Genomic DNA, 17196 nt, shown 5'->3' with positions numbered 1-17196 from the left:
ATGTGAGAGAGCTTGCCAGTAGCTTCTCGAGGGTCGGTGGTTCTTTCCGGGGTTTTCCCGGGTTCTTCCTCCACCATTAATACTAGCCGCCATGTATAGCCTATCGTGTGCTGAAAAATGGCGTTAAACCCTACAACAACAACAACAAAAAAATTTGTTGGTGTTGCTTCTTTTCAGTCACTTAAGTTTATATCGATAGAGTCGAAACAAGTAGCTGGCTGCTTTTTGTTTGATAGTGAGGGAAATATAGTGACGTTGTTTACATAACTTCTGAATGTGTTGATCTCTCTCTCTCTCTCTCTCTCTCTCTCTCTCTCTCTCTCTCTCTCTCTATATATATATATATATATATATATATATATATATATATATATATATATATATATATATTAATTTAGCTATCTTTAATATCCTGAATCAATTAAACCCAGTTGAAATGGTTTTCATTCAACATTACTGCTACATTCTCAAATTTTATGATTTGAAATTTACTTTTAAATCGAAATATTGTAAACGTAAAATAATTTAAGTATTGTAAGCTGAAAATAAATTGCACAAAATGTTGCAAACCCAGAAAGATGTTGTGGGGTTTAACGCCATTTTTCAGCACACGATAGGCTATGTATGGCGGCCAGTATTAATGGTGGAGGAAGAACCCGGGAAGAACCACCGACCCACGAGAAACTACTGGCAAGCTTTCTCACATACTCACATTGGCCGAATCCTAGACTCGAACCCACGCAGACAGAGGTGAGATGGCAATGAGAGCGCTTTAGACCACTCGGCCACTCGAGGCCCCTCCGGAAAGATGTAGACAACCCCCAATCCACCACGGAAATAAACCAGCATCTCACGGTAAACAAATGTTTCCTAGTGTACTGGAATATAGTTACCAAGATAACTACGTTGCTGCAATTGATGCGTATTTATTTATCGGTTTCAGTGGCGTCACTAGGGTTGGTGTCACCCCATGGACCTCCTTCCGTAACAGACCATACTTAAATTTTTTGGTGTCACCCCCTCTGATGTTGTCACCCGGTGACGCCACTGCTCGGTTTGACAAATATAAAAAAGTATGTGGTTGTTCCTTCTGCGTTCTTTTTAAATTAGAAATACGGAACGTACTTGTACCCAAGTAAAAAAAAAGAAAGATGATATAGGCTTTATTTGTGATATCTCGTTCTCTGCAATTAAGACATTCGTTTGAAGAAAAACCAGCGATGTGAAGCAACCAGGACCGTTCTCGAGCTCTCCTTCCCACTAATGACAGCCAACCATTCAACTTTAAGGGACCTTTATGGACCCACAGATTGAGGCCAACCTATCAGGGTTCCTTGAACCCATAAAAGCCTGGGGGAGGTGGCACCATTCCCTTCCCCAGGAACAACTAGCAGGCTGCGGTGCAGTCAGAAAAAAGTGGCGCATGCACAATTGTGCGCACGCCACTATAATTAAACTCAACAACAAATTGAAGAAAAAAAACATTTCATTACTTTTTTTTTAATTATTATAAAATCATACGTTTACAAGATTACAGCTGACAAACTAAGAATAAATAGCAAAAGAAAATAAAAAAATTACAAGAAAGATAAAGACGTCGCGCATATTTGCATCAGTAGATGTACACTCGTACTGAAGTACTCTTTGTAGACATAACAAAGTGGGTGATGGAGTTTATTGACACGTTAGAAAATGATTGGTATGGCTGGCCATTGTCTGAAGAGATGAAGCGAATGTTTCAGTGTCCTGTTTCAGCAAATTGTATGACATTAAACTACAGTCGTTTAAAGAGAACGAGACATCGGTTAAGACTCGTTTTTGTTTTAATAAGCTGAGCAATCTGAAATTAGGAGGAAATATTGCTTCGAAAGATATTTCTTGTATCATCAAAACTGTTGTTTCAAATATTTTTTTAAAACGAGATTTAGTTTCAACAATTCAGCATTGTGTGAAAACAGTTTCATAAGGAACAGCTCGGGGGGTTTCGCCTATTTAGTCTTCTTTGGGGGGGGGGGGGTGAGCGTAAGGGTTCTTTTTAAATTAAGGTGAACGAAATAGTTGAGTACAGAGAAGAGATGCTTGTAATCGAATTGAGAAGAGAACAGACGTGTTCGTAATCGAACTGAGAAGAGAGAACAGTGCCCATAATGGAGCTGAGAATTAACAAATTAAGTAGAGAGCAGATGTGATCCTTATCAAATAAAATATTCACAGTAAATAAATCTCATTAATTATATAGCTAATTTAAACAAATCATGGAATACAAATTTGTGTGCGAAATGACCAGAGTGTAAACTGGGTCGTAGGCGAAACGAAGGCAATATTTTTAAACATTAGAATTCGACTGTCCAGGTTTAATCTCTGTTACACTTTTGCTAAAAGGTAACATGAGAAGCAGTCAGTATGGGTCCAACTGCCAATGAAAACATTGCATTTATTAGGTTAAGTTAAATGTCGTACTGTTCGGTACCTGAGTTTTGAGGACTGCTTTTTGTTTTATTTAGCTAATTATTGTCTATGAGATCATGTTCGTTTATGTCACTCAATATATATATATACTGTTTGAAGCGGCAACCATTTTTGGGGTATTCAGTACATATTGAACCACTTGTCGACATTTTTGCAAGTTTAATGAGGGGAAATTAGAATAAAATGGGAACATGCGCAAACTACTTACAGTTAATGAATGTACAATATGAAATGCCATTAGAAGTGACAGTCCAAATATTCGAAGAGAAACTAAAGATTAAACTTCAAAGTGCCAGATACTTTGTATCCATGCAAACCAATTAGGAATGGGCACCGTTTTTAGAGATAGATAAGGAACAATGCCCAAACATCACAGTGCATTTCTACAGGTATGGCTTTACTCCTAAGACTTGGTACAAGTGCTATATATACCATCGGAAATGTAAATATATGGTACCACCGGACACACAGATAAAGACACTGCCTAGCAGACAAAGAAAAAGGAAACAAGATTACAAAGCCGGGGAAATTAATAAAACTGAGCTAATTATTTTCCCAAATATAATCCAAAGAAATGCAGAAATTACTTAAAATACAAATACAGTACCAGAAAGGAGCCAGAGCTGCGATACAGAAAATAATTAATAATGCAGCAAGATAACAGAGAAGAAAGAGACGAGTTAGAAATTGACAACACAATAGATCCAGAGTTACAGTCAGTGAAAAAGCTACTGAATCGGCAGGAAAAAGCAAAGACACCTAAACGAGCGTTAAAAAAATAAAACAACCCCCTCCCCAGCAAAACAAAAACAAATCCAGAAAAGGAGACAGAGCTGCAACACAGAAAAGAATTACCAGTGCAGCAAGATAATAGCGAGGAAAGAGACACAGCAGAAAATGACAACCCAATACAGCCAGAGTTACAGTCAATGAAAGGAAATAAAGTAAACCAAGAACCACACAAAAGCGTAGAGAGAAGGAAGGGAATCAGCAAAAAGAGGACACCGAGAGACTCCCAGACATAAACTCCTGGGGAAAAAAAAAACAACAACAGAATATAACACAGAACTGGAGAAACCAATTCCAAGACAAAGGTCAAACAGAAGTGTGACTAAACAGAGGGGACAACAGAAGACAGATCATTATAAATTGACTTCTGTTAGCTTTGCGGTGGAACTGATTAAAATGTGCAAGTGGAAGAAGTATAAAGAATAAAAACCGTGAACAAAACTTACCTTAAGGTGGACCGCGTATGCAGAGAGAAAGAGAGAGAGAGGGGGGTACGTTCTGCTATTATGCGTTCACTCTAAAATTTGTAATACTACAAGATTATCCTCACTTGCATCAAGGTCGCCAATGGGTGGGAGCTTCGTCGACTGTGGAAAAGAAATCAACAGTAGAAAATTTTCCTCTGATGACTGAAGCGCTACTGTAAAATCTCTGAGTACATTGTAACACAGTTGATCTTTCAGCGGTGCAATTATGTACAACCGATCCGAGGTTAACCATCTCAAAATCCTGTTCAACTACAGCTGAGCTTTCCCTGATCCAGCCGAGCCAGCAATCAACGCACGTAATGAGAGTGGAAACATGTCGCCGCACTTGGGCAGTTTGGGCTTTGCCTGCATAAAAAAAGTTAATAACGGTAAAATCTTTCCTGTATCGTGATGTCATATTTAATATCACTTGATGTATAACACAATCATGCCTTTATAACGTGTACGATGCCACATGAAAACACGTACTGCAAATCCAATGCGGGTTCAAGCACATAATGGTAGAGCTGAGATCTCTGGAATGTGTGCTTGGTGTGGAGCAAATAGGAACATGTTCATTAAAAAACGTCATAATGCTACTCAGGACACCGTGGAGTAAATACCATGGTCAAAAGCATACCGCTAGTTACAATTACTGTGAGCATGGAACGCGGATGGATATGAGACTTGATTCTAACATCCAATCGAGGCCCTGAGAAGCACCTATAAATCGCGTCGATATTGCTTGTAACCGACATGATCATGCTTGTAAAGCATCATGTGATATCCATACATGTCAACGAGCTGACATGGACCTCATCCATGAATGACGTAAATGCAATCAATCCTTCACTATGAAAAAGAATTGCTATATGGATCGTCAGAGTAGGCGTGAAAGCTAAGATGGCTCTTAGTCGCCGATAGCGTGACACTTGGGGATAAAGCATATTGATATAATGAAACTAGCTAATATCAACTAAGGCCATCGCAGTTATTGGAAAGGTGAAGCTGCCGTTGAAAATCGAGCGCGGCAAAGGTCACCTCCGGAGTTGCGCGAGCATGGTTGGTCAAGCAAGTGCTGTGGGAAATTTACCTATCCGCATCAATGAGCATTTCTCGTGGATGAATTATGTCAAAACACCTAACGAAGTTCATCAGGCTGATCTTTTGGATGTTCCAGGTCGACTTAACAAAAGTATCTGATATCACTGTTACTGTCGTACTTGTGAATGTTTACGCTCTCGGGTTTAACCACTGAAACCCGCCATCAGACCTGGACTGCGTCATTCCCCAGTCTTAAAGATTGTTGATGTATAGATACATGATGTAATAACTGTTTGGGACAACATGGTCATATGCATCCAAGTTTGGGTTGTTAGACCTAGGGAAGCGGTCACTTGAAATTGAGATACAGCTACAAATACCACGTTCAATAAACAGATGTTGATATATATTGGTAAGTAACTCCAACTCAACGCTAGTTTTTGACAGCAGCGCGTCTCAAATCATTCGTGGGATCAAGATTGGCTGTATCACAAAATCTCTCAAAAACATGTTTTCAAATACATATCATGATATTCACCAAGGTTTTGACGACCAAGCGCAGACCAGACTTTGTCTCTTCATAATCATTGTAAAAATAACGTCGCTAGACAACGACGAATGAAATACTTCGATCGGTGGTAATTGCGTTTCAGTAAACTTGTCCTATTCTTGTATGTACACGTACTTTGGCATCAATGGAGCTAAAAGCGCAATCGCAGATCCAGCAATGAGTTACCTCGGAAAACTCACGAATGTTATCGTTTGTCACAATTATGTCCCCGAAGTAGGAGAACAGATGTCTGGTGCACTTCGCTGTGACCTCAAGCTCTTTAGAAAACGCCTCAAACGAGTCCTGGCCAACAATCGTGACTCGTCTTGTCCGTCGCCTCTTACTACAGTATAACAAAACCCATATGAGACTTGTTCAGGAACTTGCGTTGTATTTGACTGAACGTTGTTTGAACCAAAAGTTACAAAAATATAGAAATTTTTGTTCAGCAACTTGCGTTGTATTTGACTGAACGTTGTTTGAACCAAAAGTTACAAAAATATAGAAATACATAACGAAATAGTGTATTAATTGCTCTGCGATAAATTTCTGGACACTTAATATCCCAACAGGTAGTCATAAATAACGATATCAGCCATAAGGTGTGTTAAACGTGCACAATTTAGAACTTTCCTCATCAATTCGAATCTACTGAAACCCATCTAAAGCATCCAACTTCGTAAACGCTTTTGCCCCTGCAAAGCGTGACATAATTTTTTTTATTAAAATTCCGTGGATCTAAGCAAATCCTTTAACTTCCATTTAGCTTGTGTACAATTAAAAGCGAGTTAACCCATACAATAGTCTCTTCTGCTTTCTTGATTACGTTTTAGAACTTCCATTTTCTCAATTTCTGCTTTCGGGGCATCACGAAGTGCAAATGGGACCTTTCTGCATACTTCAACAACTGGTTCTGCATCACCTCTTAGCTTGACGTTAACCATGTTTTGTAAAACCAGGACCATCAAACAGATCTGCATATTCTTCAAAGTATCAATCTCTTGTTTATTTTCTTGTGTTTCCTCTGCAGCACGTACAAATTTGACCACGTCCAACAACAGGTCTGACATTACCGTCCCTTATGCTAAATTGGGATGTATACAAGTAGTGTTTGTGTCTTAGTTCTAGCATACATTGACCTATTTTTGCTTCGTTGTAACCTTGGCCTGTGTTTTAATCGAAGATAGTCCAAAAATCCAAGTACGTTAACATCCGCTCCTATATTCAATTTCGTAGGGATAGCTGTGCCATTGACATTGAATGGAAGGATCCAAAGACTATTTGGGTAGGCCTGATCCACCGTACCTACGACAAATTCTCTCTCAGTATCAACTGAATGAACCTTTCTCATTCTGATGTGTATGACTGCAAGCACAAACTTAAAGACCTAATAATGTTTCCTACCTTAAATATTCTCAGCATGTTTTTTTCTTCTTCTGTTTTCTAATTTCATGGTGTTTGTGTTTACAGTCATATCATTATATGTTTTTTTTTATCTTATAGATGTTGTCTAATGTTGTAAAGCGCTTAGAGCTTCTAAAGATTAGGCGCTATACCAAGTCCTCAGTATTATTATTATTATGAGTGTATTTGTCTTGCTGGAGAGTGTCTTCCCCTATGATCTAATCCTCACTTTGTACAGTAATAAATCTCTTCTTTCCTATTGCTATTTTCTGTAAAACTCAACCGAGTTTAGCTCTCTGCTGGATTTATTTTCTTTTCACTGCATCAACAAATTTATTTGGTGTTTCATGGTTGTAATTGTTTTCATTCATATAGCTGTTGCTTCAGCTGTTCTGCATATTTCAGTACATCTTTCAAGTGATAAATCGTTTTATCTTAGCAGTATTGCTTCCGTATGACCATCATCTATCCTTCAGTAATTATGTCACGTATAAAAAAACGCTGAGGTTAATAAATCCACAAAAGTTTGCTAACATCCTTAAATCCATAAGAAACTGATCATATCTTTCTCTAGATTCTTGCAACCAACTGTCGAAGAGATGGCTTTATTGGTCTTATTATTCCCTGGGGAGCAATATTCATCCAATTTCTGTATCATATGCTTAGAATTGTCTTTTCCTCCTCTTTAAATGAAAATGCAGTATCTCACTTTTATGGATATTTCCAGTAGCACACATGTACAATTTATATTGTTGTAATCAGCGTCTCCAATTTTTAGCAACATTATCTTCCAATAATAAAGCCTTTAATGCTGGAATCTGTTCCATTTTTTGTAATCATTCACAATAGTGTTAAGTTTTTAAAACTTCTGACACTATGCAATGAATTACATAAGTCCGTTTTAAAAACTATATAGTTGAATAAAAAAGATTATGTTACATGATGAAACCGCCAACTAAGCTCCCTCACTTTTTACTGTAAATTGTCTAATCTAACATTAAACAGACTAGGGAAGCAAGAATATTATATACCGTATATATGAAATTAAAAAAAAAAATTCAAACGCCGATAAATCAGTGCCACTAGTTTTGCGTTTACTGTATGCTTTTTCAGGCACAAATGTTTTGACCGAAACGGGTGACGACGTCTTTATATTTTAAAATAACTATTACGTCATTGACATAGCGTCATAAAGTATATGCATCATCATAACAATTATATATATATAATAATATAATAATAATGAGGACTTTGTGTAGCGCCTAATCTTTAGAAGCTCTAAGCGCTTTACAACATTAGAAGATTAAAAAACATATAACGATATGATTACAAAAACAAACACCATGAAGTTAGAAAACAAAAAAACATGCTGAGAATATTTAAGGTAGGAATCATTATTAGGTCTTTAAATTTGTTCTTGCAGTCGAAATAAGTGAGTTTTTAAGAGAACTCTTGAATGGGATCACTGTGTCTTTGTGTCTAAGTTCAGCGGGCAATTCATTCCACGTTGCTGGGCCCTGGTATGCAAAAGAACTTTGTCCATATGTTTTCATAGTGGGAATAATGAGTATACGATTGTCAGAAGAGGAGCATAAGTATCTTGCTGGTGTGTACACATGGATGAGGTCGTATAGGTATGTTGGACTGGAGTCTGTCAGTGAAACGTAGTACAGAGAACACATTTTGTGTTTGATTCTGGATCGAATGGATAGCCAGTGTATGGTACAGAGCAGCGGGGAGGTGTGCTCTGATCGTGGTACTCTAAATATGATCCGAGCAGCTGTGTTTTAACTTTTTGAAGTTTCTGGAGTAGATATTGAGATGAACCAGACAGAATTGAGTTACAATAGTCCAGTTTTGAAAGTACTAATGAACACACAAGTGTTTTAGTGGCATCAACTGAAAGATATTTGCGAATGGAGCTGATGCGTCTCAGCTCAAGATATGCAGCCTTGCATATGTTCATGACATGTTGGTGCAATGTGAGAGTACTCTCCAGATTAACACCTAGGTTTTGTACTGACTGTGTAAATTTAATAGTGGTGTTGCTGATATTTATTGGTTGAGGTAAAGGATGCAAATGAGAAAGTCTTTGTGTTGTGATCAGAATGGCCTCAGTTTTATCATCATTCGTCTGCAGCTTGTTACATGTCATCCATGATTTCACATCAGAAATGCACATCTCTACACCATGGATGGTAGCATCAACTTCAGTTGGATGGCTAGATTTGTATATTTGGGTGTCATCAGCGTACAATTGGTGAGACACTGGATGATGATCTATGACACTTGAGAGCGGCTGAGAGTATAGAAGAGAACAGGTCCAAGAACAGACCCCTGTGGAACACCACAACATAGATTGACTGGGCTGGAGTGTATTCCATTTGCAGACACAATTTGTGTCCTGTTGACCAAGAAGGACTTGAACCACAGTAAGGCTGTATCATGAATGCCAAATACATGCTGGAGATGGTGAAGTAATATATCATGGTCTACTGTGTCAAATGCTGCAGACAAATCAAGAAGGATGAGGACTGTAATCTTTCCGCTATCCAACGCAGAGAGAATGTCATTAACTACTTTTTGAAGAGCAGTTTCAGCAGAGGCGTAGCTGCGGGGGGGGGGGGGGCAAGGGGGTACATATGTCCCCGGGCGCCAAGGTACAGGGGCGCCAAAATGAGGCTTACAACGTTACATTATAATAAGTAAACAAGGGTAATATTCAAAAATGTGATTAAACGGGGAGGGGGCTGGGGCGCCAATTTTATAGTTTGTCCCCGGGCGCAAAATATCATACCTACGCCTCTGAGTTTCAGTACTGTGGCAAGAGCGATATGGTGATTGTACATTGCTAAAAAGACTGTTTGAATTCAGATGAGATACAAGCTGGGATAGAACAACCTTTTCTAAGACTTTTTATATGAATGGGAGATTAGAAACTGGGCGCTAGTTCTTTAAATCGTTATGGTCTAGTGTTGGTTTTTTCAGCAGAGGCTTCACAATGGCAGTTTTGAAAAATGATGGGAATTGCCCGGATGAGAGAGAGGTATTAATAACATCAGTCAGTGAAGGCGATACTGGATCTAAGCACTCAAGCAGCAGTGATGTTGGAATTGGATCAAGTTCACATGACTTTGGTGCACTCTTCATCAGGATTGTACGTACGAAATCCATAGAGACAGGTTCAAATGCTGCTAATGGTTGCCGCTCAAATTCTGTTTCCCAACTGTATGGTGACCATGAGTCAATTGAAATTGTGGTTTCAAGCTTATCTCTAATGGTTTGTACTTTGTCACGGAAGAAGTTTGCAAACATGTCCGGAAGGTCGACTGGAGAGAAGGTAGTTGGAAGTGGTGTAGATTTGTTCCTTGACATTACCTTGTTAGTAATCTCGAATAGCTCTTTGCAGCTGAAACTTTCCATGATCTTAGCAGTGTAGTGGGCTGATTTCGCTTCATGGGCTATATTTGTGACATTCCTCTTAGCGGCTTCATAGATTTGCTTATGAATAGTGAGTCTGGTGGAAAGCCAAAGCCTCTCAGCTTTACGGCGGTCTCTTTTAGCAGTGCGAAGCTGGTCCCTAACACTGCTATACCATGGAGAACACTTTTGAATTGATACTCTGCACTTGGTAGCTAGGGCATGTCTGTAGAGCAATGAACGCAGGCAGTTGTCGAGTTGTTCTGCCGTAGGAGGTAAGCAAGTTGTTAGGTTTGTACGTCAAGATGGCATATAATGCAGAGGTGATCTGATGCAAGGTCATGGGATACCAGGGAGGACCGTAGAATGTTATCATCAGGTCTATGAAGAATCCAGTCTAAAACGTGACCATGTTTATAGGTGGGTTGGTTAACTGACTGTTTGAGGTTGAAAACATTAATGGAATTTATGAGTTTTGATGTGTTTGTGTTTCCGGGACAGTCAACGTGAAAGTAGAAATCTCCAAGAATAATCAGGTTGCCACCTATCCAATTTCCATACTCCAGGAGATTCGGAAACTGCTCCAAAAAGAGAGATTCAGTCAGCTTGTTTTTTCTACTAGGAGGAGGGCGGTATAGGCAGAAAAAATGGACTGACCTTTGCTCCAGTGTGAGTGTGGTTTGGACTAGTTCAAACGATGTGTGGTCGAAATTGAATGTTGTGGTGTGGTTAAGACGTTTGATCATGGAGTTCTTTGTGATGACAGCAATTTCACCGCCGCGAGTTACGGGGGAACGACTTGATGGAGTAACCAGTGGGTGTTAGATCCGCACACTTTGGCTCATCGCCTGATGTTTTTAGCCATGTTTCTATCAGGAAAAAGACGTCAATATTCTGGTAATTTCGGGGAAATGGTAGCTGTGTAACTTAGAAATATAGTTAGCTGCTTCTACTAGCTGCTGGACTTTGTAGTTCTTGTAGGCCTCTTGATAGAATTGTGTGAGGATTCTGACACCGTAGTGCCACTCGCTATTCATTTATTTTTGCTTTTATTTATGTTAGGTGTTCATGCGCGCGTTGCACGCTTAATTTTGTCCGACTGTGGCAAGGGAGGAAATGACCAGGTAGGCAGGCGACCATCTGCAGGCAGAAGTTCTCTCATTCCAGGGTACTGACCTAAATGGATGTACTTGAACGAATTTTGAGTTTTGGTTCTTGTGTTCGAAATTGTTCTAAAAATGAGCTTGGTTGGATTGGATGGACAACTCTGTGCTGCTTTAATGTTCGTATGGTCTGTATCACAGAAGCAGGCCGCATTATTACATTGGCTGTCTTTCATGTTAGGGCTAGGTAGAGAAGAGAGAAAAAAATTTTTTGTAATTAAATATTTTTTAAATTAAAATTTTGTTAAAAATATTATCGCTGTTGATTTTTAAGCATATATTTGGGATTTAAGAAGACTGGAACCTTTGCTGAGTATTCAGGTCCCTAGGGACGTATCAAATGCGCCCGCCTGTCTATGTATATAAATTGGTTTTAGAGAGTATTTGGGTGGGTTATGTATGTTTTACAGGTTGTTATTTTGGAGCTAGAGGGACACCCTTGCTGAGTACTCAGGTCCCCCAGGACATGTCAAGGGTGACCATCTGCTAGTGGAAATTTATTTTTAAGTGAGGTCGGGTTGTTTATTTTATGTTTCTAGGGTGTTTTATATTTTCTTTTCTTTTAGCTTGGATGTGTCTAGGAATTTAAGTATGTTTTGGTAGGTCAGATTTATGTTGGAGTTGTTATTTTTAAAGAAAACTGGTTAAGTGGTAGGGAATCCATTTTTTTTTTTTTTTTTTTTTTTTTTTTGGGTGGGGGGGTTGTTGAAATTCCATTCTAGCTACCTGATATTTTGAGCAGCTATTCAATATATGTGGCGGGTCTTCAATGGTTTTGCAGTGATAGCAATTGATATTAGCAGGCTTGGGTCCTAGATGTTTGCCAAAACTTCCTGCTAATGTTTTTTTCCCGGTTACGATGCGATTGATAATTTTTTGGTCCAGGCTGTTGCATAATTCACAGTGGTCCAAGAATAATATTTTATTCCAAGGAGCACTTCATACTGACCAAATTGCCCAGTTCGATGTACTTATTTAAAAGCATATAGGGTAAAAATGCATTTTACTCCTACTAACTACGTGACACTTTGCAAATATCCCACATAAAAAAGAACCCATCTGACCGAACCTATCGAATGGGAAATAGCTTAATTTTTTTGCAAGAACCCACCTGACCCCTTGGCCAATGAGAAATTACCCCAAAATTTGTCAACGGGTTATTATTATTATTATTATTATTATTATTAACTTTATTTTTAACACCCACGTTAAAAACTATTGACAGATCATACGCAATATACACTCTTAATCTTAATGTCGAATTTTATACCCGTGTACAAAATTAGCTATATATCTTAACAATATGTGATCATTAAACAATCATATATATATATATATATATATATATATATATATATATATATATATATATATATATATATATATATATATATCCAAAGATCTATTTCTTTAGATGTTTTCTTGGAAGCAAATCTTGATGAATTTTGGTTGACAGGAAATATTTTCAATTGGGAGGCCATGTAGTGTCAGAGCGCGTGATGTCAATTCTAGTTTGAGGTATGTTTTTTTTGTTGTTGTCAGGACAGCGTCATCACGTGGTACAAGATGGTGGACAAGTTCGGTCGAATGGTCATTGTATGATGTTTACAATTCATTTACACGGATGGAAACCCAGTACCTTCTGATATTATGTCTTTTTATATCTTCCGATTACACAGCGAATGGAAAATTTTTAAAAGGAACACTTCAAACTACTTCGGTGTGTTTAAAATTGGTATAATTGTCGTATGGGTCAGTGAAGTTACTTTGCGATATGTGACCCATGGCTAGCTGAATAGTTCACCCTATAGCCTAGGCCGGTATCAAAATATAAACAAAATTATTCTGTTAAATTAAATCTCTTTTTCCAAAATTTTTAATTGGTTAAATTTATTACACCAGCCACACACAAATTCTCAATTTGAGGAAGTTTTCGTGTATTTTTATGTACACTTATACTGATCGTTAAGCAACGGCGGCACGATTTACCAAAATACACCCAAATACTGCCCAAATATACCCAAATACTGCCCAAATATACCCAAATACTGCCCATATACTGTCCAGAAACAAGCACGTGATAAATTTACAACTAAAGTAAAGAGATTCTTAAATTCATTGCAAAGTTAAGTCCTGGGTTAAAAAGGAAAAATGTTAAATTAAAGCAATTAGAAATTCTTTGTACGAAATGTAACGAACATCTCCAATTACCATTTGCTCGGAAATTATCGACATAGTCAGGAACAACATATATGTTCCTAATTTGCATACATAATTACGGATATCTTTATTCTAGAAAGACGTTAATTTTTATTTGTGGGCACACCTTCAACAGTTACATAGCTATTTGCCTCAAGTGTGGCCCCCCTTTCCCTGGTTCTTTGCTCGAAACATTGAAAGGCTTTTATGTGTTCGTGTTCCCACCCTCTGATATTTATGTGTTGTTGTTTTTTTCTGTAAAAAATAAAAATACTTGATAGCTTTATTCTATAAAATTATTAACTTGTTATATGTTTTGTACTATCACCCATTAACATATTTGTCTGTGGATAATTATATAAGATGATCCCTATTTCCAGTGATCTTGGCCAATGAGTTTTGCTATGTATATGCTATAATGTTTTGTCTGCTATATAGTTTCTATGTCTGGACTGGCCTTTGGTAAATTTTTTTCTTTTGGTAATTTGGTGTTTATTTCTCCTAGAAAGGATATTTAATCTGATGATCTATCTATCTATCTATCTATATATATATATATATATATATATATATATATATATATATATATATATATATATATATATATATATATATCTGTGTATGGGTGGATCATCAGAGTCTATATCTTTTTTTATGAGAAATAAACATCAAATAACTAAAAGATAAAATTTTACCACACAAATTGCCAGTCCAGACACAGACACTATATAGCAGACAAAACATGATAGCATATACATAGCAAAACTCTTTGGCCATGATCACTGGAAATAGGGATTATCTTAGGTAATTATCTGCAGACAAATATTTCAATGGGTGATAGTACAAAACATAACAATTAAGTTATTAATTTTATAGAATAAAGTTATCAAGTATTGGGGGAGGAGGAAATAAGGGGCCTATATACTGGGTATACAGGAACCTCAGAGAACGACTCATCCAATAAAGTAGCAAATTAAGAGAAACCATCTCAACAAAAACGATCATATAAATACATTTTCTTTTCAAAATTTTCTTTTTGTTTTTTTACGTAAAAAACAATAAATATCAGAGGGTGGGAACACAAACACATAAAAGCCTTTCAGTGTTTTGAGCAAAGAACCAAGGAGGGCGGACACACTCAAGGCCAATAGCTAAATATATCTAAATGTTGAAGGTGTGCCCACAAATAAAAATTAACAACATTCAAGAATATAGATATCTGTAATTAAGTATGCAAATTAGGGACATATATGTTATCCCAGACCCTGTTGATAATTTCCGAGCAAATGGTAATTGGAGATCTTCGTTATGTTTTGTAAAAAGAATATCTAATTGCTTTAGTAATTTATTTCATTTTGACCCAGAACTTAACTTGGCAATGAATTAAAGCATTTATTTAGTAGTAAATGTATCATGTGCTTGTTTCTGGACAGTATTTGAAAGTATTTGGGCAGTATTTGTGTATGTTTAGGCAGTATTTGGGTGTATTTGGGTAAATCAGGCCACCCTTAACCAATGACACGTTTGTATGTGTAGTATCTGACCACTAACTCGTTTGTTTGTACCCTATTACCAATATTAACAATGAAAAGCATCCTGAATATACATTTTTTACAAAATTTAGATCCTGAATATACATTTTTTACAAAATTTAGTAATTTCTTTAACTGATTTATAATTTCTAACCTGTTACCAAGGGGTCCCTAACACTGTCAACACATTGGTGTTTCAAAGGTGTTACTTGAATCACCAAAATACACTCAAAAACTGAAATACACAAATATACATATTTTGTATCCTGATGCTTATAAAAATGTGTTATGATTTGTATGTGTTTGAATAATGATGAAAAAGCAAAATCAATATTGATTTTGTGATTTTTATAGGAATTATTTACATTTTCTATTTATCGCTCCATTCGTGTAATGAAGTCACTTGGTCGTACTAGATTAGACAGCTTTTACCTTATTTTGTATGTCTGTTAGGTCTTTATTTACTTTAAAACACATAAGCATATGACATTTCCACAGAAAATATGTAAATATACATTCTAGATTCTCACGATCATAATCTCACTCTTATATTTTAAGTTCTGACCGATTCGCGATTATCATACCTGTCCAACTGTGTAAAATCAAGCAGGACCAAGTGACATCATTACATGAATTGTGCCAAAATTGGTAAAAAGTAAATAAGTCCGATCAAAATCACCAAAATCAAAGTTTGATGTGCTTATTAGTATTAGTAAAACAATTACAATGATAATATTGCAGTGTACACTAATATATACACTTAAATGATGTAAATAATTGTGTATTTTGGTTTTTGAGCATGTCTCAGTGTTTCTAGTTTCCATTTTCAAAGCAAATGGAAACTCTCAATGTAAGCAAGGAGAGAGACCACTCACTCTCCTGTTCTCATTTCTAGAGCAGTCCATTTCAGTAAATACTTGTGTTATCTGCATCGAATATTTGCAGTGTCCTGATTTAATATTTGTAAAACAAATTGGACAGTTAAAATGGAGCTCTTGTATACATGTGTTGAAAGAGACCTAACTCCAAAATTTACGGAATTATTGAGACTATCAAAAATGATGAACTACATCATACCTGTGTTTGGAAAACATACTCACCCATGCAAATATAGTAACCATGTTATTAAAAAGACTTCCTTTCAGTTCTAAATGCCAACATGTTTATAGTGTTTGGTAGTCCCTAGCAACAATCAGGTTAGAACTTATAAATCAAGGAATGAAATGACTAAGTTTTGTGCATTTTTTATATCCATGAAGCAGTTTGTTTTCAAAATCATTAGTGGGGTAAAAAACAAACAGGATAGAGTGGGAATACTGTAGTAAAATTCATGAATTCTGATATTTCCTGTCTTGTTTGAACACCAGACAGCCTTTGACTATTACAACTTCTCAGCATGGTACAGCTTATGGTAATGAATATTGACTATGATTGATAATTAACTGATTGCTTGTAAAAGTAAAGCCGTTAGTGTGTATCCGGACATATCTTTAGATACACTTCCATTTTCCAACTATTACACAGTTTATATTCTGTCTAGTAGATAGCAAATATTTCAGAATTAAGCTATGTTTGACAATCAACAATTGTCATGACAAAATACAGTTATTATTTACAGTGAATTGCAAAATAATCTAAATCATTAAGTGTACGTAAAATACACCTGAATTATTTGGTTGTTTCATAAGTAATAGTTTACATTTTATTCATGCAGACAACTTTATTTCACTTAAGAGTTTATGTTCCTGTTTCAGTTCTGGTTTTGTCATAATTTTATGAAAATAATAATGAAGACATGCTTGTTAATTTTATAAAATGTTCATTACCATACCATTTAGCAGTTCACAAATATCATTTTATGGAACTTTTTATTATAATAAATTAATTTTAATGTTTTAACTAATAATGGCCATGTACTAATAGTGCACTTTTGCTACCTAAGTAGTCTTATAAATATGCAATATAAGTCAACAATCAAGAAATGTTTAATTTCTTCTTCTTGTTAACTTCTTCCCATCTATAAAAAAAATCTTTCCTTTAAATATTTATCTTCAAGATTTCTATTAAAATGCTCAGAATTTAATAATCCATCTAAATCATTGATATTTTACACAATGATGGGATATGGCAGATCTATAAGCACATGATTAAATATTCAT

At 36.4% G+C, this 17196-nt stretch overlaps 1 protein-coding gene across 2 annotated transcripts in view; it reads left to right on the top strand.

The window, feature by feature from the left end:
* The first annotated feature begins 12883 nt into the window (after nt 1-12883).
* The window catches only part of LOC149794233 (transmembrane protein 145-like), a 70252-nt gene continuing 65939 nt past the window's right edge, over nt 12884-17196 (top strand). For both annotated transcript variants that reach the window (XM_089968353.1, XM_089968352.1), the window contains exon 1: nt 12884-13026. In XM_089968353.1, coding sequence (XP_089824479.1) covers nt 12931-13026 — 96 coding nt within the window. In that variant the 5' untranslated portion in view covers nt 12884-12930. The remainder of the gene's footprint in view (nt 13027-17196) is intronic.

This window comes from Sinohyriopsis cumingii, chromosome 8, assembly GCF_028554795.1.
Source record: "Sinohyriopsis cumingii isolate HCF-2022 chromosome 8, ASM2855479v2, whole genome shotgun sequence".
Classification (NCBI taxonomy): Eukaryota; Metazoa; Mollusca; class Bivalvia; order Unionida; family Unionidae; genus Sinohyriopsis; species Sinohyriopsis cumingii.
The sequence above is the reverse complement of the archived record's forward strand: the minus strand, read 5'-3'. Positions and strand labels throughout refer to the sequence as shown.